The sequence below is a fragment of the Triturus cristatus genome, chromosome 8, assembly GCF_964204655.1.
Source record: "Triturus cristatus chromosome 8, aTriCri1.1, whole genome shotgun sequence".
In the NCBI taxonomy this organism is placed as follows: domain Eukaryota; kingdom Metazoa; phylum Chordata; class Amphibia; order Caudata; family Salamandridae; genus Triturus; species Triturus cristatus.
The window spans coordinates 601,793,447-601,816,873 of NC_140591.1; the positions used below are offsets into that span (position 1 = coordinate 601,793,447).

Consider the following 23,427-nt stretch of genomic DNA (forward strand, 5'->3'; position numbering starts at 1 on the left):
CCCAAATGCAGATTGGAAAACAAAACCTCAATCAATGATACCTTCAAATTAACTGGCCAAGTCTCCATTTTCTTATATAGTGCCTGTTGGCTGAAACCTTTAAATTTCAGGTCAATGCTATGTTGTTCTCAGATAGGCCTAAATGAACATAAATTATTTTTCATGAAGTAGACTCCCAAGTTCAATAATAGATGGGTAGAGTTAAGAATCAGCTTTTCCTAGCAGATTGGAGGGAGGCTAGGATGGCCCCACGCATGCTGTGAATTTCTACAAGCCTTCGGCTGGGTCAATTGAACTATTTGCATGCAACCTATCTGACCCCGATCTGCCTGCACCGGGTTGGCACGATTCCCTGTTCGACTTGCTTTCATTATCCTTCTTGAGGTCTCAGGCAATTTTATTATGTTGTCAGGGCGTGCGCGTCATCTCCATGTATTGGCAGCGAGTGGGCAACAAGCTCTTGGGAGCTTTGGAGTGGGTCCTTATTGTTACTCTTAAGGTGGCCCTATTTGGCATGGTTGACCAGATGTGTGACTCTTGGGCAGACCACCTTTTTATAGGTGTCGCCACACTGGTGTCTAAGCAGGACACTACCCTAGGATGGAATTTCCCCAACGCCCCGACTCTGGTGGAATGGAGGGCAGGAGTGGACTAGTGTGCTGAACTTTAAAAAGCTATCTACATTGCCTGGGTTGTCCACGGAAGCATGACAAGATATGGGGAGGTGGGGGCATATTATGGACTGGGGATAGGAGTTGTTTATAGCTCATTACCTTGTGTCAGTGCAATGTGACTGTATCTGTACTTTATTTGGTGGTTTTAAACAAATAAAACTTTGTTATAAAAAAAAGAATCAGCTTTTCCTACTAATCTAGAACATTTGGGACCTGGAGTCACAATAGAAAGTTGATATTTGAGGGTAGCTGTTCATTTTATTGGTTGAGGCAAAAAGCTGGCTATCAGAATTAAGCTGGAATTGCAGATTTTTAATTTCAAAAGACCCTAATGACATTTGGGAAATGAGGCGCCCACATAGAATTTCCCTGACCAACTCAAGACTTTACCCCCAATCCAAGATGGAGATGTAAACTCCAAGATATTAAGTGTTATTATCCGTGGGGAATTGGACTACCTGTGGAAATCCCCTGGTCTTAAAGAGGGCCACTAGAAAAGTCCCTAATGATGTCCCACTTGTGTTTGACACTACAAAGGCTTAAACACTGCTCCTTGCCTGATAACGACAGGCAACTGCATAAAGAACAAGTTACTTACCTTCGGTAACGGTATATCAGTAAGAAACATTAGTTAGTGATAGATTCCTTCCCTTAGAATTACCCCCAGACGTCAGACTGGATCTGGAACGTTTTCGTCAGCAGTACCCCTGTGCGTCAGTAGGCGTCGTCGTGCGGCTCCGCGTACGTCGCTGGCGTCGTGGTCACCAGGATAACATTACAGTAGATACTTAGATGCCGCCTTCGCGCACCGTCACGTCAGCTCTTTCTTTTTACGCGCGACCAAGCGCAGATCCGGAGCGCGTGACTTTTTTGGGGGGGGGGGGACTTTTTGTCTCTGTTCATTTGAGTCTTTGACTCCTGGTTTATAGGGATGCCTGTTTTAAGTCTTGCAAGGCTTGTCCCCGCATGATGTCGGTGACGGACCCGCACCACAAGTCTCTCTATTGCCTGGGGCGCGACCACGACCCCTCGTAGGGCCCCACTGCAGAGGAATACCCACCTCCATAGGGTACTCTTCTGCCCAGCCTTCCCTTTTGAGAACCTCACAAAAAAAAGTTCATTAACACAGTGCTCCTATGTCGGATCAATGTAAAAGCTTGAAACCCTTTTAGGTACTGCTGACCAAGCTCTCCTCCTCTTTTGAGGGGTGGGGGTAGTCCAAGAACGCTGGTAAGGTGATGGATTGCCCAACGTGGAAGAGCATCACAATATTAGGTAAGAAGGCCCAAGCTGCAAAATGTCCGTTGAATACTATCGTTCTGGTCTCCACTGAAGGTATCTGCAAATCCAGGACAACGGCTGTCTGTCTGATCACTACTTCAAATAATGCAATCTCTCCAGTTGGTGGCCCAAGTAGCGAGCCCAAGCCTTTCTCAGGATAAGTATGAAGCCCACTAACGTCTTATAAATTTAAAATAAATGTAAAAGTTGTATTTTTTGCTGGGAAGGTGGGGAAAACAATTACCATCAACTCCATCCTGGGGTGTACCTTGTTTAGAGTCAGAGTCAAAAAGATAATAGAGCCTCAGATGGCTCGTACCCTGGGAGAGGCACTGGTTTAGAGTCAGGATCTATGACGACCGGTTGCGCTTTTGTAATAAGGTAGCCCAACATCAGTAAAGATCTGGCTGAAGTCTGTTTGATGTTAGAAATTTTAATCAGCACTGGATCCTCTTCTAGCTCCAGCTGCCTTAGTAGTGGTGTCAATGTAGAAAAACCAGGAGCAGGAGTGAAAGTCTGTACCGAGTCGGTAAAAGACCCAGTTTGGAAGCAATGGGGTCAGATGACTCAGAGGACAGATCCTCTAGGAACAACCCCACTGGAGTCTTCTGTGGTTCCTTGGAGCCGAAAGACGCACCAGTGGGAGGAAGTGCCCAAAAACCTGCAACATGGCCTCCTTGAAAGTGTTAATCTGCTACGTGTCGCCAATGGACAAGGCAATTCAGGGTGCACCAGGATCAATTGGGGAATCAACTCTGCAACTGGAGAGCTACTCACATCATGACACCATTGCACCTTCCCTTCGGAAACGGAATGGCAGGAAGGGGTTGAGTTCTGCTTTGTTTTTTTGTGTTTGCATTTCGGTTTTGATTTGGACTTACAAGAGGTTTCAAGGACTTCAACGGAGAAGTTAACCTCTTGCTGGAATGGCTTTGGGAGTGGGATCGAGTCCGTGCCCATGAAATGTAGCAGAACTTCTTATGTTTGGCCACGTACAGCTTCGCTTCTGTGTCTCGGGTTGCCTCCAGGTGCATTCATTGCACAATTTTGAGACACCCCAAGAAACCCACCCCATGCTGGTCTGTAACAAACATATGTTTTCTACAGTCACAGCATTTTATGAAACATGTTTTAGGAGGAGACTGAATTTAGTTTGGAAGTCGTTGGAAGACCAATGTTATTGAGAACAGAGCTCTGGACCCACGTCAGAAGGTTCAGAAAGAAAGGCACTTATATCAGCACACAGGGATATAGCTTAAATGACAGCATGGAGCAGCATGCAATATGATCGCTAATAGGCTGGGGAGTATTCTAAGATGGACCTGGGGGTCCGCAAAGCCTTCTAAGTGGTCTGCAACTGCTTAGAAAATAAAATAATATGAATAGAATAATAAAGTGTATATAAATAAAGAAGCTAAATGTACAACTGAAAATTTTAAAATTTACTGTAAATGTAAAGGGATTTGAAATTGGAGGCTAAGAACTAAATTAGTATCCTCAGATTGATTTGTGGGAGCAGTGCAGGTGCAGCAAACAAAATATAGTATGGACACTGAGTGACCGCGATCGAATTTAGCAAAGCCCCAACCTTTATATTAACATTGGTTTTTTTAATGTATATGTGTTTGCGAATTATAAAAATGTGTCATCATTTAGTATTTGTTCGATTAATGCTTTTCTCGGTATTTTCTGTGTATTGTTTTGAGGTTCAAATCATTGACTATGCTTAGGCCAGTGTCCCCGGATTCCAGTAATGACCGGTCCTTGGATTCCAATAATGATTCAGTGGGGGTCCCTGGGTTCCAGTAATGATTAAGTGGGGGTCGCCAGAAGTCAAAAGATTGAGAACCATTGTTCTAAGGTGAGGTTAGTCAGACTGTGGTTAAAAGTATACACCGCAAATCACCATATATGTGTTCTGCCCATAAAGTGCGTCATGATTTTGGTGGTATATATACACAAAGGAAACAAGTAAGAAGAGGCGAAACCACTGCCGTCGGCAGAGGCGAAGGGCAAGAAGTAAAGCCTACCTCCAACAAAAATCAAAAAGACTGTGATAAATTTAACGGACATTAACTTAAACAAAGCAGAGAAGCAAAATCTAGCACTTGGCTTATCCTACTGTCCGGAGTCCAATTTTGACTATGCAAACACAAGAATGGACATATATAAATTCATTTGCAAGCTCAAATTAAAAAGCATCATACTTTACTACTTTACTTCAGCAACAAAAAGTAAACAAAATCACCCTGGCTGAGGAAAGTTCTGTCCAGGAACAAGTAAACACTACTGAGCAAACACTACTGGACACTCTCGTTGCTCTACAAGAAGAAACTGATGAAATTGAAAACCAAACTCAAATCTGTCTGTGATACTAAGGGACTGTAAGGAAAAAACTGCCTTCAAGAAAAAATCTACTTTTACTCCAGTAATGATCAGGGACGGAATTGATATTTTTAACGAGAATGGAATACATGATATCAAGAAATTGAATTTCAAGATACAAAACCAAAAACGAAAAAAGAATAACAAAAATCTACAATATCAGCAATTAATATCTAAGATTAAAAAAAATGACAACATTATCGTTCGAGGCTCAGATAACGGAGGGAATGTCGTTTTATGGATGAAAAAAGAATATGTGGAGGAGGCATTGTCCCAATTGAATGACAGGGAGTGCTATTGCACTAGCAATTTCCTGGCACTTAGGGGAACATACAATGATTTTTAGGGTAAATTGGTAGCTTGGAAGAGTGTGGGACTCCTGACAACCGATGAATACAAGTTTATCAGAAACGATAACCCCAAGGTACCTAACATTTACTTTATTGCAAAAATCCAGAAGAATACAGCTAAGCCACCAGGAAGGCAGATTATATCAAGACAAAACAGCCTACTGGAAAATGCTTCAGTATATGCAGATTACTTTTTACAAGATCTTGTCAAAAAATTGCCGTCCTACACAAGAGACACCAGCGAATTTATTTTGAAAATGAAGGATTTCATTTGGAAGGGGAACAATTTGTTAATGACTCTCGACGTGGTGTCATTATACACATGCATTAATCACAAAGATGGATTACGTGCCCTTGATTTTTTTCTAGGCACTAATGAGACAATTTTATCTCCACATAGCGCATTGTTGATAAATATGATCAGTTTTTGTCTTCATTATAACATATTTTCATTTGACAAGATGTATTATCAGCAAAAGCGCGGAGTAGCAACGGGAGCCAGATTCTCTCCCAGCTATGCCTGTTTATTCATGGGCTGGTGGGAGAAGCTGGTTCTGGGGGTGGCACATAAGAAATAGATGGAGAACATTGTCAAAGATTATTTTCGTTTTATAGACTATTTGTTTATTGTATGGGAAGGAACGGTGAAGGAAGCGAAATTAATTTTTAGCTGCTATAAATAAAAACAGTATTAATCTAAAATTCACAATCGACCATCAGTGAGAAAAATATTCACTTTTTAGATGTAGAACTGTATATAGCAAATAACATCGAAACCAGAATTTACAGAAAAGAAATAGCGGGTAATTCGGTGTTCCACTTCATCAATTGTCACCCCCGACACCTAACTGAGAGCATCCCCTATGGAGAAATTACCCGACTGAAGAGAGTATGCAGTAACCCGTCAGATTTAACAGATGCACAACAAGAAAGCAAAAAAAGTTTTTGGGAACGGGGTGACTCAAAAAAGACAATAGAGGCAGCTATTACTAATTCCAACATGAAAAACAGATCCCTGTTATTACAAACCAAAAAGATCAGAGTGGAAAATATGGAGCAACCAGTACCTGAAGTTAGGCTGATTCTCACTTATAATGCCCAACAAAGAGAAATAAAAAAGATTATGCAACGCAACTGGCAAATTGTGAGAAGTGATATAAAAGAGCTCCGTCCATGCACAACAGCTTAATAAGTAGCAGCCCAGAATTCAAGGAGCAAAGAAAATGGTGACTACAAAATGGATTTATAAAATGCAAAAGTTGTAAGGCATGTCAATATGGTGTTAACACGAAAAACTACAGGCTAGCTTTTAGTGACACAGTTTTAAATGTTAACAAACCACTAAACTGCAAAACAGAATACGGTATCTATATTTTAGAGTGCTCTTGCAATCTAAAATATGTGGGCAGCACCAAGCTCCCTGCCCACAAAAAGATCCTGCAACACATCAGAGCGATTAATAACAACGATCGCACATATCCAGTTGCAAGACAAATTAGGGAAGTACATCAAAACAACCTTAAAGAATTCGCGTATTACATGATTGACACTATCCCCTTAAATAGGAGATGTGGAGACAGAGAAGGGCAGCTTAGAAAGTTGGAAACAAGATACATACTCAACTTTAATAGCAAGACCCTGGGAGGTCTTAACAAGACCGATGATCTATATACATGCCTGTAAATTAAAATGTCGTGTTTTTGCTAAAGCTATTAGGATGCCCAGTTATTATGCAAGAGGGGAGAGGTACAGAATGACAATATGAACAATATTAGGCCGCCCGACCAACCTAAACCACAAGTACAGTGGTTTTTTAATCAACACCCTAAGAGCCCTTTTATAAAGAAAAATTAAATAAACAAGATTTTAATTTTTATTTGGTTAAGGGATGGGCACTTTTTTCTTTGATTATGTAGCATTTGCACTGTATTGAAACAGCCTTTTTTTTTAAAAAATACTTTTTATTGGCATTTAAGAATATAAGTATACATACATCATTTTCCGTGAAAATGGGTACGTTACAAGAGTGGACAAATAGACCAACATCAATATAGAGAGTACGTATATGTCTTGTTCCGTGTGGAAGTGGTCTGTATGGTTGCTGATCATTACCTGTATAAAAAAAAAACTGGGGAGGAGAACCAAACTGGGGGATGCCATGGAGTTCTGAGTGACGAGGTCTAGGCTATGTCCCAAATCTGCCATTGCCCATTCGGCTATATAGCTGCCTCCCATCTAGGGGGGGGGTGGGCGTGTGCACAATCCGGCATGAGGAGCCATGGGGTGCATCAGGTGAGCAGAGGGGGGAACTCAGCTGGCCCGGAGGTGGTGCGGGGGGACATTGGGGGGGATCCCCCGCCGTGGAGACCCGGACCGCGTAAGGCGGTGCGGCGTCGGGGGCATTCCTGTCGGCTACCAGTGCAGTTGGGGTCTGAGATGGTCTGAATTGGTGTAGTAGGAGCGCCCATTCTAAAGAGATTGGGGTTTTACGGGTACCTTTGGCCTCCTCCTCTCGTATTGCGTCCTCCTCCGCAGCAGCCCATTTAAGACCAGCCCCCACCCAAGCTGCTAGTGGAGGACCAGTAGGGGACCGCCAGTGCATTGCTATACAGCGTTTGGCCAATAGGTGGGCCAGGAAGACGAAGCGCATCGACACCTTGTGTCGCTTTCTCCGCCCCAGGATACCCAGTGCGCATCCCTCCCAGGTAGTCAAATGGTTCAGCCCAGTGAGATCCCTGAGTGTTGAGTGGATCGAAGTCCAATAGTGCTGAATGCCCGGACAGGTCCAGAACATGTGAAAGAAGGCAGCATCCTGCGCCTGACAACGAGGGCATAGAAATGTAGTGTCGGGATAAAAACGTTGAAGGCGCGCTGGCGTCAAATAGTCGTCCCGTCTCCTCCTCCCATAGGGCTCGGAGAGGCACCAGCAGTGGGTGTGTTAGGTCCCCAATTGATTTATTCAACCATGTAATAAGGTGTCGACCCCGTCCCAGTTGTAAGAGTGTGTGTGAAGGACTGGGTGTGTGGGAGGCTCCCCTTGCGTGAGGTCAGAATATGGTCGAAAGTGGCTGAGGAGTTGACGGTGAAGCAGGAACTGGCCTGGGGGCAGATCGTATTCCTCCATGAGCTGTCGGTATGGCCTGAGCTGTCCCTCGTCAAATAGTATTTCCGCTTCGACAATGTCCCTCGCCGTCCACTCCCGAAGCATGGCAGGTGTGAAAAATCCATCATTTCTGGGCCAGCCGACCAGCGGTAGTAATGGCGTGTATGGAGGGCAGCGCGGTGCCATGCGGTGGATACGTTGCACACATTTTCGGGCAATGTCCACCTGCAGGGGGTAGGTTCGCGTGGGACGAGAACCCGGCAGAAGCAGGCGACGCAACTCGGGCAGGTCCCGTGACAGTGCATGTCTCAAGCAGGCATCGCTCCGCCGTCCAATATGAGAGCCATTGGAGCTGCGACGCCAGGAAGTAGGCTTCGAATGAGGGCGCCCCAAGCCCCCCTTGCGTCGTGGGCAGTCTTAGCTTGGCCAGCGCGATTCTGTGCCGTCCCTGCCCCCATATTAGAGAGCTGAGGAGCGCATCTAAATCTTTGAAGAAGGAGCGGGGGGGAATCACTGGGAGATTGGTGAAGTAGTACAAAAGCCGCGGGACCGGTATCATCTTTGCCAGAGCTACCCGGCCAATCGGGGCCAACGGTAAACTCCGCCAGAACCCAATGGAGGATCGTATCCCTGCTAGTGCTCTCCGATGGTTCCCTTCAAAAATGTCAAGTGGGGAATGATATAATCGGATCCCGAGGTATCGGGGACCCTCCGTCGCCCAGTGCAGTTTCCGGTCACCGATCCAGACCTCCCGAGAGGGGGCGTCCGGGTGGAGGGGATAGACCATCGATTTGTCCGAGTTCACCCTCAGCCCCGAGGCCTCCGCAAACTTCGCCAGGGCGGTCTCAACGGTGGTGAGATCCGCTGTCACATCCCGTATATATATGAGAAGATCGTCCGCATACATAGATACACAGTGTGTGATGTCCGCCAGTGGGATACCCCAGGCCCGCCCATCCCCACGGAGCCGGATGGCCAAGGGTTCTACCGCGAGTGCGAATAAGAGGGGCGAGAGGGGGCACCCCTGTCGCGTGCCCCTGTGTATCGCAAATTCCGGGGAGATATAGCGACCGAGGCGGATCCGGGACGTAAGATTGGTGTAGAGTAGGCGAGTATAGGCTATGAGCGTGGGGCCGAGACCCGTCCGCCACAGGACTGCAAAGAGGAATTGCCACGTTAGGGTGTCAAACGCCTTTCAATGTCCAAGATCAGACACGCGGCGTGCGGAAAACGATCCCCAATCTGATCCTGAATGTGAAAGAGGCGCCGAATATTATGAGAGGTATTCCTCCCTGGAACGAAACCGCATTGGTCCGGGTGTACTAACGGGCATATGATTTGAGAGTATCTGTCCGCCAAAATTTTTCCCAGGATTTTACAGTCAGCTGTGAGCAGCGTGATGGGCCGGTAGGAGGCGAGGAGTTGAGGGTCTCGGTCGGGTTTCGGAAACGTCACGATCACCGACTCTCTCATAGAGCCGGGCAGTTCGCCGAGTCTAAGCGCCGAGTCCAATACTGCTGATAGACGAGAGGTCAACTGTGGGGCAAAAGTGGCGTAATATTCAAGTGGGAGCCCGTCAAGGCCAGGGGCCTTGCCGCGGGCCAGTGCTCGTACCGCACTTGTAATCTCAGTTGTTTTTATCTTTGCGTCCAACCCCTTCCGGTCTACAGCGGCAATTCGAGGAAGGGGAAGAGGGTCGAGGAAGTGGTCGATGGCCCGGGGGTCGAGAGACGTGGGAGCAGTGTAGACTGCCGAGTAATGGTGATAGAACGCCTGGAGGATCTCATCCTGAGATTGCACCAGGGTACCCTGGGGATTTATGATTGCAGTAATAGGCCGGATTTCGGTATCTTGCTTAGCAAGCCATGCCAGGAGTGTGCCCGACTTATCACGGTCCCGATGCATTCGGTTTGCGTATGCCCGAAAATTGTGACGACGCAAGTCCACGCACGCCACCTGGTACTCCGATTTGGCGTGGGCGACCTGAGCTACTGTCGCCACTGATTGATCTGCGGCCTTAGTGGCCGTAGCAAGTTGCTGCTCCGCCCTCTCTAGGGCTTGCTCCAGGGTGTGTCGCACCCCGGTTCTGTACCGAATGCATTCTCCCCTGGCCACTACCTTGAAACCCTCCCACTCGACCAGGGTTGACGACGCGGTCCCCGCATTATGCGTAAAGTATAAACAACTGAACACAATGCTAGCGGTAGCCCTCTAGAGCAGCACCGGATTTAAAATCACTCAATATAAGTTTTGGTGATATAATCCATTCACCCCAAGTGTGCACATTTGGTAGACACCCGCCAGCACAATGTCGTTCCAATGACTGGAAAATACATGTACAAAAACAAAACCAAATGCACCACTTAAACAATGTAAATTAAATCAAGTCCGAGTTCTTGGGTTGTTTTTCGTTTTCTCAAAGGATTCTTCTTTATTTTACAGTAAGTTTTACAATTAAAAAACAATTTTCCAAAACAGCCAGAACAGCCGACGCGTTTCGTCCACCAATGGACTTCTTCAGGGCAAAAATAACTGTAGAGTAAATGATGTCTTCACGTCCTATTTATCGTGTTACGGTTCCCTCACAGTTTCAGGTATCCAGAGTATCAAAGTTAGAAGTACATGTTTTTCGTGTCTGGTAGACAGCTAAAAAAACGGAATGGCCGAGTGTTAAGTTGAAGAACCCACATCAGGTTATGGCAAAAGTAAAGACTATCTATGTCAAAGATTCGTTCAAAGTGTAGGGCAGCTGAAATGTAGTAAAGATACCAGAGTCCGTATCTTCGAGAAAGGGTCAAAAATCCACCCGTCCTATCAGGCAGCTGCGTAAAGTAGTCTTGGATGCTACGTTGGTGGTCATGTGTAAAGGTCTGGTCCGTGAGGCACTCCCGTGACAGCCGCCACGTAGGAACAGGGGGGCGCGGGGGTCGCCACTGGAGGCCGAGAAGGTGCGCATCGTGGTCGGAAACGACTCTACCCAGATAATCCGAGTGACATATTTGCGGGAGAAGCGCTGCAGTGCATAAGAATCGGTCAAGCCGAACTCGTAAATTATGAGGAATGGAGTGGAAAGAGTAAATGCGGGTCTGGGGATGGTGCAGCCTCCATGCGTCCGTGAGGGACCAGTGTGCGGCCCACGCTTTAAAGCGGTCTATTTGTCTATAGGTGGGAGAGTGTGGGAGTGGAGGGTGTGAGCAATCCAGCACCGGGTCCAGGATACAGTTGTAGTCCCCTCCTAATAGCCAGGGCACCTGCGTGAATTGTTTATTGAAACAGCCTTAAGAGAGGAAATAGACAGAATCCGGGGGAGTCCGGATTGGGATATATCCATGCTATATAAAAAGGGATGTAGAACGTTTCTAATTTCAGAAAACTGTGCATTTATGCATCAATTTTGACCGCCAAACTGAATTTGCTTGCCTCAAAAAATCATAGAATTTTACAAGTGATTTTTAAATGAATACTTATGTATTTATTCAATTTAATCGCATGAGAATTTTTTATTATTGATACGGTTTTAACAACTCATGAATGAAACATTATAGACTTTTCTTATGAAGTTTTATATGTTGAATAATTTTAAGGACCATTGGATTAAGCAATCAATGGTGGTCTTTGTCTCTTTTTACTTTTTTAGACCGCACCTTTTACAATATGTGGGATTGTACGAACTTTATTCAAAAAGTGTATTTCTTTTATGTCTATTGTAATCCTCCAATGGTATTGAGCACAAGTCACTTTAAAAAGGGTGAAAGAAACCATGAGCGTTGTCATGTGATCAAGGTCCCGCTGGACCGAAACGCGTTATGGCCGACAACTAATAAATAAATCAAGCACTTATCTTGTGGTCCGTGCCTGCTTTCATCGTCGTGAAGCGGTTTGAAAAAGGTAGTGGAGTTGGGGATATATATATATATATATATATCTGTATACACACACACACACACACACACACACACACACACACACATTTTTTTTAATTTAAAGAACTAAAAAATATCTACTTATTTAGATGTTTTATGAAGTGTTGTACATTGCCTTTCAATCACTTCAGAGTGGCAAAGAGTTTGAAGGCTGGCATGGAGTTGTTAGAGTCCAATTAGGTGCGTTAACTGACTTTCTTCAATTGAAATCACTGTTCTGTGTGATGATCATTAGAAGCAAAGGACTGGAAACTTGGAGTCCGGATGATGAAGCTAGGTATCAATATGATCAAGGCGGATGGAGGCATTCGTAGGCTAGTAAGCCAGTCATAAAAGACATGGAGTCTAGCTCAGCTGCCACAGCACAAGCATCTTGATCTTTGCTGCATTTATGTTCTTTTGTTCAGTGAAACACACTGCATAGGTTTCCAACAATGATGGCCTGTTTACCTGGTTGGTTTTCATGCCATCAGTGGATTTGATTGTAGAGTACTTAAGTTCAGAACTTCACATTGTACTGTACCCAACGCTGGGAATGAGAAAAGACGTTTCACCATAGGCCGGCGACCATGGGTTATGTTAGATGCTGTAGCACATTTGACTCCCCTGTTCCAATCCAATCTTATTGAATACAGGGCCATAATAAGGTATTTTAGCACAGGGGTGTTAAAGCAGAGGAGGGATAAACGGACTGTGACAAATATCTGGATTTGTTTATTTGACCGGGCACAGACTATGAGCACTGAATCAGAACACTAACTTTGATGACTAGAGGCAGTTAAAACAATACAATTTACTGAGCAAAAAGTGTTAATTGTGAGGCACCAGTCTAGGGAAGAATGCCTAATTCTAGGAGTGGGTTTTGCGTGAGGCACTTAGGCAGGCTGGAGAGGCATAGAGATAGCAATGGCACAAAAAGGGGAAGAGTGTTTGTTACACAAAAGGCACTGTAGGTGCCCACTACAGAGGTCTAATTATTTTCTGGGTCTTATCGGGCACCACATGATATTCCAAAAGATGAACACTTAGGAGAAAAAAATCATCCATTGCAAAAAGGAAAGCAACGTTGTGCTCATAAACTAATTCTTGATGTGTCTGGAAAGATCTGGATATAGCATGTGTGTCTAAAAGTGGAAACGTGGGGCAAACTACAAAGTGAAACTGGATAACAGTATTAGATTTAACTAACTCCTCTGTGAGTACATACGTTAAATCAGGCACATCTTCGAACAACGGCACAGACAAGTTTTTTTCAAACAGTTAAAACACACAAAACTAAACCAGGAAATGCCATTCTACTGTTCCCTGTTTACATCTGCAACAGCACGAAAAATTAAAATAAATACAATTCTGCAATGAACAGCCACAAACATTTTGGCTTTGAAGATCAATAAATACAATGTAGATTGCCCGATAGCAGAAGCTCTGCTTTACCTTTGGAATTTGCAAGGCCATAATCGAATCCATGAACACTGCTTCCACTTGCTCCTTTGGTGAAGGCTTGCACTGAGAAAGGGCTGGGAGGTGGAGTCTGGGCACTTTGTTCCAGAAGAATTTGTTCTGGGAAAACAAAAAGAGTTCATTCAATCACAAACAGTTTAGCTTTACTTATATGACTGGACTTTAACAGCTTCATACTGCCTCACACAGACAAGTATTGTCTATATTCTGCAAAACATGCTCACCAACATCTAGTCGGCTATATACTGTGAAATAAGGCACAGGATATGAAAATAAATAAACTCAGTTGTAAAGAAAGTGCAATATATTATACTAATGTGAGAAGGTACTATACAAATGCTGATAATCTAAATCTTTACAGAAAAGGCACCATGTTATAAGAAAAATATTGCTGACGGTGTTAAAAAAAATCTGGAACAAAGGAATGAGGCATGGAAGGACAAGCTAGGAGACTATGCAAGCAGCTAAATGAAGGACAGAAGAATAAGTTACTTACCTCTTGTTCTACCCACAGATTCCTTATCTGATTCCTTATCTTAGAATCCTCCCCAGGTGCCAGACTAGATCCGGAAATTCTTTCAGCAGTACCTCTGCACGTCTGTAGAGGGCATCAAGCAACACCGCAGCCATGTTGTCTACCAAATGTAATGTCAACGGAGTCCACATAAGCCCTCCTCCGGCACTCTGACGTCAGTTCTTTGTGACTATTTCTGCGCCAACAACGATGAGCCAAGTAGAGAAACAGTTTCAGGAAACTGTGTGCCAAAAAGAGGAAACTCTTGTATCAACAAGTATAGATAGAAAGAACAAGAATAGAAGGCAAGAGAGGATCTAGGAGACCACAGCGCCTTTAGTTCACATAGAGGGGAGGATGGGTGGTTCGATAAGGAATCTGCAGCTAGATCGTGTTTCTACCAGCTAAGGAGTTACCGAAGGTAAGTAACTTGTCTATCTGATAGGGACATCTAGCTGCATATTCCTCCTCTTAGAATCAGAAACCCAAGCAATAGCATCCTTGGAGAAGGGGCTGCGAACCGGCCTCAAAGACCCCCAAACGGGAGAAGCCGGTCCAAAAGATAAAAGGGACCAGACTATCGAAAAATGATCGGTGAACATCTTGCTTCACCTAAGAACTGATCTAGAAGAACGACTATGGAAAGCCTGTAGGGAGTAGAAAGTTACAAAACTGTGAGAAACAAGGAAATACACCTGTAAAAGAGTCAGCCACAAAAAGGGAGGCAACCTACAATCGGGGATACACAGGAACCAAGACAACAGTCCATAGAGTCCAGGCTCAAAACCAACGGAAGGAGCATATACAGTGAGCTTAGCTGCAGTGAACCTATACAACGATTAAAAAGCACCCACCGATCATCAAGGAAACTATCCTGAAAAACAGATTTAGAACAAAGAGACCTCCATTCAAGAATGCTGAAGAAAAGAGAGAACAATGAATGCTGAAGAGCATCGCTAGAAAAACATGAACAGTAAAAAGAAACCACTCTTACACTGAGAACCTTGACAGATTTACAAGGCATTCTCCGTTTCGTAACATAGACGCTCATTGAAGAGAAGGAAGAAAACAGACATATAAAACCATGAAGGTTGAACCAGGTCACCAAAAAGGTGTAGGCAAAATGCAGCGAAGTACACTGTATAGAATGCCAGATGACCATATGTGCAAAAAAAAAAAAAACACACGCACAGAACTCTGGGTAGTTCTCAAGTTTAGGTGGAAAGCAGCTCCTGTATAGAGCACTCTCAACACCAGCGACACTCTAGATCTGCTCACCTCAAATGTCTGCTTTTCTATCAAAGTCTTTAAGCATAGGACTAGCATAGTGCCATCCATGCCGAGATAGAAAAGGACAAAGTCTTTTGCCATTTCTACAGCAAAGTCTTTAAGCATAGGACTAGCACAGTGCTGTCCTTGCCGAGCTGTAAAATGACAAAAGCCATTTATCACTCCAGGCACAGTATTACAGCTTATACATATATACATACACACACACCTGAAGTAAAAGACATCTACAAGAGATTCATTCAAGTGATAGGCATATGCATGTAGAGACATCCAAATATAAGTATAGATCAGGATAAAAAAAAAAACACAAAGTTCAGTAGACACACCAGTCATACAGGGTAAAGCAAAAGTCCACTCCTACAAAGGTAACCCACGTCCTCCGCCAGTGAGCAGGAGGACGAGAAGTGGAGGAACGAGAAACACTCCAATAACAGAGGTAACCAAAGAAGGACAGAGATAATCCATCCTACCGCCATAAAAAAAGAGGTTATGACAGTAACTGAGGTGGAGACAGATAGAAAAGGAAACCGCAACACAATGTCACATAACAGTAGGAAGTGGAAGCCATCGCCCACTACAGGAAAACAAGGGCAACCATCCAAGAACAAAAGCCACTGACTGAGGAAGGATGCTAGCAGGTAGTAGCAAATAATAAACAGCATGCGGAAAGTTCACCATGAAATAGAAGAAGTCCGCAGGGGAAATGAAGGGCTGGTGGAAACAAAGGGCAGCAAATAACTGATTATGATAATCATACATTTTCCAACTTATGGGTGCAGGAGAATCAGGTAAGAAACCTGACCAATGCCTCATGGAAACTTGAGGAATGATAGGATATGCCATCAAGAAAAAGTGAAATACCCCCACCAAAGAAGGGGGTGAAAAGGAACCTCTGTCACAGAAAAGGGGACGCCACAAAGACGGGAGTGGAGGAAGGAAGATTTAGGAAAGAAAGGGAAGCCCAGCCTCTTGTGAAAGGAGGATATCAGAAAAGGATCAAATCAAGGGGACTGGTGTTCTAGGTGAAGAGAACTGAATGAACGGCAGAAACAACTGCCACCCAATGGTGCGATGGAAGCAATGTATAAAACAAAATTCCTGCAGGAGGCAACAGAAACCCATATGGCGTGGGAGGGACACAAGAAGTGTTCAGAGAGCACAGGGCATAGCTAGAACAAGAGCAAAAATGCCTACCATAAGCATCGAATTTCTTGGCCTCTCGTTCCAGAGGGACAGGAGGGTGAAAATCAATATTTTGGGTGGCTTAAGCAGCCTGAACCACACAATATCTAGTAGAGGAATGTCTAAGGAGAAAGGAGGGATCACCCGGAGCTGGGCGATGTCTGTGGGAAATAGAGCAATCCAAAGGGAGCCCTGTCTCGGGTTTAACCCAAGCACCCAGCAGAATATCGAAAAAACTGTCACTATAAGAAAGTACAGGCTCAAAGTTAGACTGGTCAGGATGTAGAACGCCAATTAAAGGGTCGGTTGACAATTCCACAGAAGTAAGTTGTAAATCCAGTACGATTGAAACTACATTGTGCACCTCAATAGTCTTACCAGGAGGCTGGAGAAGATTCTAAGCTACTGGCGTCACCCAAGTCAATTAACCAGCAAGATTGCACCAGGTGTGGAATCGTATCTGAAATGGGAGGGGAACACACCACCCCATCCGTAGTACTTCCACAATCATGGTCTTCAGAAGGAAAACCAAAGGAAGGGAGTCTGAAACGGTCAGCTCCATCAGTGTGGCATCCAGGATCATAACCGAAACCGGCCATCACCAAGAATGTGCTGCCTCAACATAAGAAGGAGCGTCGATCGGAGACAAGGGCACCACTATGGGAGCCAGAAGACAAGAGCCCGTCATTGGAATCGAAGGTGGGAGCCTCGAAGGACTGTGCACTGGCCTCGCTAAAGTGTCAGACACAGGAGGCCAACCAGAAGCCGGGGAGAGAACCCGCCGGTGGGGTCATAGGCACAACCTTATGCACTTTCATGGGGCCCGAGGGCGGTCAAGAGGGAGGTGACAACCTAAGAATAGAATAAAGAGATGGAGAATATTGCCTCATCTGAGTCAAAGATGCCCCGGCCCTAGGATAAGTGGGGATTGCGGGGTGGATCTAATACACTTCAACAGAAGTGCGGGGACCAGCGGTAGGTGAATGACGCCTAGCACAGACGCACAGTCGGTCCATACAGCTCGTAGGGGACTGAGGACGAAGAGAAGAATTCGATGACTGTGAAATCCGCACCGAAATGAGCTTCATGCGATATTCCCTGCGTGCTTTGGGTCGAAACTAGCGAGAGGAGTCGCACTCTTCGGAGTCATGGTGCTCACCCAGGCACCACATGTAAACCGAGTGAGGATGAGTGGACCCTAATGCTCCCTGCATTGGATACTGGAGGAGAGAGAATTTTCAGGCAGTGGGCGTTTTAATGAGTGGACTATCTCCAGATGAAATCACCACTCACGGTCGGCAATATGACACCTGCTGAGAATGTCTGCTTGCAAATTGAGCACTGTGGCCAGGTGAGTTGCTACTAAGCAGATCTGATGGCCCTGAGCACAGGATCAAAGTTTCAGTGCTTCTCACAGGGGCTCTGATCTCTAATTGCTCCAGATGTGCTCCTTACTCTAGGGTGAAGACATCCCTGTTTACTATTCACACAGGAGGGACAGGGTGAAATGGTTTCCCTTGTGTAAGGTTGCTCCCCACACTATACAAGCGTAGGTCCGCTGACGTGTGCCTGGAGATTTGGATACAGCTTTGGAGATCTTGGTTGTGTTGGAACCACTGCCTGCGTGGGTACCACTAGAGGGTTCTCATATGCCAGCATGCATGGGTGACCAGCAGTCAGCACAAGACCAGCAGACCAAGCAGAAGCAAGACCTTCAGGAATGGCTTGATCACTCTACTCTTAAACATCAGAATCAAAGCCTGAATATCTTGAACCTCCTGAAGAGGGAAGGCTCGACTTGGCATGGTGTCAAGTACTGCCCCTATGAAAAGGATGCACTAAGAGGGCACCAGGTAAGATGGGTTTGTTGAATAAAAATTCCAGGTCAAACAACAATCTGGTTTGTTGCCTGCAATTGGTGAAACCATCTTTTTCTCTGGAGAGCAGAGTTAGATGAGCCAGTAGCCCAGGTAAGGAAACACTGGAATTCCAACGTGCCTGAGATGCGCCACAGCCATCGCTGTCACCTTCATAAAGACTCGAGGAGTCGAAGTGTGGTCAAAAAGAGGGACACAAACTGGAGTGCTCGGACTGGACCGTGAAACGAACATACTTCCTGTGTGACTACTGTATAGGGTGTGGAAAAGGCATTCTGCAGGTTGACAGACACTATCCAGTCTTCTACTTCCAGAGAAAGTAGAACTTTTCCTTCTTGAGGAAACAGTTCAGAACCCTGACATCTACGATTGGGCAGAGACTGGCATCTTTTTTGGGGACACTCCTGACCTACTTCTTGCTCTGGAATCCACTCCACTGTGCCCTTGAAGACCAAGGATTGAACCTATTTTTGGAGGACCAGCAAATGGCGGGAGAATATCTGGACTCGTGGGGTAGGGAGGGGGTAAGAAATGGTGTTTGTTGGAGCACTTTGGGGTGCAGCCTGACTCAGAGGCAGAGCTGATGTCACGGTCGCATCCTAGGCACCAAAACCAGATGCTGTGTGTCTGTAATAGACAACACAATTTCGATAGGTTTGAATATGGACTGCTTAGGAAGAGACATTGTGAAAAGGAAAGGCACCTAACCTAGATTTTGGAAAACAAATTGTATAAAGACGACACTCCTGAGGCAATATAGCGAGCTCTGGAACGTGTTAATGGCACAGAAAATAGGAACTGACATCATCATGCCAATGGGGGCTGTTTTTTGGCCTGAGTAATGTCACAAGGTGTTGTGTTCAGTGCTCAAATTGAGCCAGCACCTCCTACCAGCATGGGAGAGTTATTAAAGCATTTCCGATTCAGACTAGTGCCTGGGATATTTAAAAGATGAGGAATCTGCAGGTAGAAGTACCCATCAGAAAAATCAGGACTTTTTCAGATGGGAAACAAGGGCCCAGTTCACAGGAATGGGGAGGGTCGGTGAAGAATCTCCGGCCAGATAGAATATTTACCAGAAAGACCAATACCGGAGGTAATTAAGTTACTCTTGTGATGGATACTTCTATCCGTAGATTTCTCACCTTGTGAAATTATACCTCAGCAGTACGCTCTCTTGTCTCATCGGGCGAGGTGAAGTCGAAGCGCGCTTAAAATTCTTCTTTTTGTGGGACGAAGACTGACCCAAATGGCTCACAGAATTGGAATGCAACAAAGACCTAGGAGTCCGCAAATGCTCCTGGGACCTTCCTCTCGACCAGGACCTCGATCGTTGCATGTCGAGCCACCAGGAGCTAAAGGGGTCACTTCCTCAAGACCTTCAGATGCATGGCGTGGCAGTTGGGACAGGCCTTCGGGTCATGGTCTTGCTCGAGGTACTGGAGGCAAACAAGGTTTTTGGGACATGTGCCGCAGAGCTTGAAGCCGGCATTCTTAGATGACATTTCTGCCACATCAGGAGGTAAGACCTATAAAAGACTTAAACAAAAATGTCTATAAAAGCTTAGTGAAAAAGTGACTAAGGGGTAGCTCTTCCCGGATCTGTGCTGACTGGTGTGGAAAGAAAAGAACTGACATCAGCAAATCTCAGTGGTGCCTATATAAGGACTATGAATGTCCCTTCCAGAGCAGACAAGGCCACATGGAGCCACACGACGTCACCTGCCGGTGTGCAGGAATACCGTTCACAAAAAAATATTCCAGACCCTGTCTGATGCCAAGGGATAATTCTACAGTAAGGAATCTGCAGCGATAAGTCTCTATCAAATTTTAAATTACTGTCAATCAACAGCTGGCAACAACAGTCCTCCTGAATAAATAAAAACAAGTAGCCAATAAAATGGAGAGGTAAAGTTTGAGGACCAGCAGTCTTCAAGCTAAATCACAAAGTGGTTTAACCAACTATTATGGTCCTTCCTTAAAATAAAAATAAATTTAAAAAAACGAAAGGATTAGGATGTTTGGAAAATGCTCCTCCAGCTGACCAATCAGCCTTATCCTTAGCTCTTAATAATTGGATGGAAGGAATGCTTGGACTAATCTCAGCCACTGGCAATCATTTAGAAAGCATTTGCATCCTGAATTCTTTTTACCCACTGCACTACCACAGAAAAGTACCACCCTAATGCAAGTGAGTCCTGGTCCCGCTTCGAAAGGACCAATCCAACCCAACTGTTGGGGCACGCCTCTTCAGAACTCAAGCAACTCCAGACTGGTTTCTGCTTATTTGGGCCTCATCAGTGAGGTGCAAATTGAGTCCTATGCCACAGTGAGAACACACATCTAAGCATAATTTCTGTACAATCAATAATTTACATTTTAGTCCTCCAAGAATCAATAATTAGTCATGCATGAAGACAAATATTTATTAGACTAATATTGAAACATGGATTGCCTAGCCAATTCAGGATGGCGTTAACGTACGAGTTACTTACCTTCAGTAACGATGTATCTGGTAGAGACGATTCTAGCCGCAGATTCCTTCACTGGATCCGGAAACGTTTTGACACAGCATCCCTGCACGCCGGGGGCGGGGCGACATCACGCGACTCCGTCCAGGCGTCGTCCGCTTACGTGACGTCAGCGAGGTCACATAAGACCCGCCCCGACGCACCCACGTCAGTTTTCTTTGGATAACTTTTCGGCACCACAACGCGGAACCACAACGCGGAACCACCAGACAAAAAACTGTGGAAGCATGGGAACAGTGTGCGAAGAGCAGAAAAATTGGAAAGAAACGGTGACTAACAACACCACCAGGGTAGTGCCAACACCGCAGAACCCAAGGGCAGGGAAAGAAGAAGAATAAGCAGAAACCTGCGCAGTCACCCTGCCAGCACATAGACAACCTCCCACCCCTGTGCCCCGGAGGCAAGAACAGGCGTAAAAGTCATGGCACACGTAGGAAGCCCACCCCCCCACCCTGAGCAAGGAATGGGACCAGTCCCAAGACAGACAGGGACAACAAACCTGCAAGACACCCCAACCCAGAGGGCAACCACCCACAAGGGACAAGGGCAAGACAAGGCCAGATGACCTTTAATCAGAGGATAGCAATGGAGGGAAGGGAGGGGAAGGAGGACGGGGATAGAAAGCAATCCCCCCCAAAACCTGGAGTAGCCAGAGCAGCAGGGCACCGGAGCACCGGAACCCCATCCTCCAAAGAACCAAAGGAGGAATAAACTGCCCCGAGACGGAATCACCCGTCAAGAACAAGGAAGGCACTCCAGGAGACACAGCCCCCACCGGGAGGCGAGTACCAAAGACCAATCCAAGGGTCCTCGCAGAATAGGGGAGGAAGGGCGGGCCGTGAAGGAATCTGCGGCTAGAATCGTCTCTACCAGATACATCGTTACCGAAGGTAAGTAACTCATACATCTGATAGAGACTACTAGCTGCAGATTGCTTCACGTAGAATAGATACCCTAGCAATACCCCCTGGGTACGAGGGTCTGCGAATGGACCCCACCAGCCAATGCAGAACAGAGGGCCCCACAGGGGACCAGAGATGTGGACCAGGTAGAACCTCTCCCCTGCCAGGCCAAGGGAACCCCCACAAGCAGAACCCCACCGACCCCAAGGGGATGTAGGAGGGAAAGAAGGTTGAAGAGGTCCGTACACTCACAGCAGAGGAACCAAGTGCAAGGACTGAGAGGCCGAGCACCCCACTCCCCTCACAAGGCAACATAGCTTCTGCCCAATGCCAAGACAGGAAGGCGGAAGAAGAATAATAAGAAGAAGCCTAGAGGACCCAAGGAAACTAGGGAAAAAAAGATGTACCCACTCCAGATGGAAACCAGCCTGCCAGCCAGAACAGTGCCAGCAGTCAAAGCCAGAAGCAAGAAGAACAGCCCGAGGCCCCAGGAAGGCCGAGTAGGCGACACCTAGCAAGGGAGAACACAGTATCATCCCAGACCTCAGGACAGGAGCAGGGAGAGGAGGAGATGCCTGGGCCACCACTACGAGTGGCCGCGTACACGCCCTCAGGAAGCAAAAGCAACCTACCTAAATGTCATGGAGAACAGGCACCCTTAGGCAACCAGAACCCTCTAGCAGAGCGCAAGCAATATGACAGCTACCACTACCCCACATAGGGTACGTGAAGTCCCAAGATATGGGAACCCTCTTTGGAAGAACTTCCGCCGCAGAGGGAAAAAAAAAGAGCCATGGGGAAAGAAACACCCCCGCTGAAGGCTTGATAAGCAGCCCAAACAAAGCAGAAGACCCAATCTTAGAGCCAAGTCTGCGCAACAACTCCTGCAGAACCACACACAATCAACACAAGGGCCGTCCAGCAGCCAACAATGCCAAAGTTCCAAGGAGGACGTAAACGGCTAGAAAACACACTAAACAGCCAGAACAGCTGGCATAAGAAGGCCCAGAATCAACCCAACTCAGATGTCACTGAGGAGGGGACGGAGGAGGAGGAGGATAAGGCGGAGGAGGAGGAGGACGGAGCCCTGCCAAGAGCCTTTGGATGGCGGTGTCGGCCGGGGCATGGAACAACAGGCTGCCATCAAACGGAAGGTCGATGAGTCGCTCCCGAATATTCTCAGGGAATACTCCGTCCCGAAGCCAAGCATGGCGACGGAGAGGGACTGAGGAAGCCATGGCCCGGCCCAGCACCTCCGAGATGTCCGGAGCGGAGAATAAACGCCGCAAGCTCCCGGCCATCCAATGCTTGATGCCGTAAGTCCACCAGGCCAGACTCCTGGGACGCTGCAGATCCCAGAGACTCCACCGAGTCCCACAAACAGGAGGAGGCCCTAGCCAGCACACACTAGGTGTTAAGGGCCCGCAGGGCCGCGGTGGTCGAGGCGAACATGTTGCATCCCCAAGAGTCCAGCCAGCGGGCCTCTTGGGACGGCGGAGTCAACAGCGGCGGCAGGGAGGGAAAGGCAGTCCGCAAAAGGGGGCTGAGGGGTGAAGGGAAAGACGTGCCGGGACACGCGGCGCCGGGAGGTGGCGGTGTAGAAGATGCTGAGGCATCGGGCCCCCTGAGGCAGGACACTTTCAAGCCCCCGTCAGGGAAGAAAGAAGCGAACCTTCAAAGGGGAGTAAGATTTCCCTCCCACCGGAGCCCTAGTGGAGGACCTCCAATAGATGGTCCACCGGAAAGTGAGCCACCAGATCACCCATGCGCAGGATGCCCACAGCCGTGAACACCGCGTGAGTGAAGGCCGCACCCGCCTCCGTAGGGTCCCGCGGTGGAGAAATCAGCTCCTCCGTGGGCCACGGCTGCAAACTAAGAGGAGCATCACAACAAAACTGAGAAGAGCATGGGACCAGTGTGCGAAAAAACCAGAGAACAAATTAGAGAAAACAAA

The 23,427-nt window shown here is 46.5% G+C and overlaps 1 protein-coding gene across 15 annotated transcripts in view; it reads right to left on the reverse strand.

Annotated features, from left to right (window-relative positions):
- The window catches only part of MYCBP2 (MYC binding protein 2), a 1,771,217-nt gene that overhangs the window by 584,248 nt on the left and 1,163,542 nt on the right, over nt 1-23,427 (reverse strand). For all 15 annotated transcript variants that reach the window (XM_085622060.1, XM_085622057.1, XM_085622054.1 and 12 more), the window contains one exon: nt 13,151-13,276. In XM_085622060.1, coding sequence (XP_085478186.1) covers nt 13,151-13,276 — 126 coding nt within the window. The remainder of the gene's footprint in view (nt 1-13,150; nt 13,277-23,427) is intronic.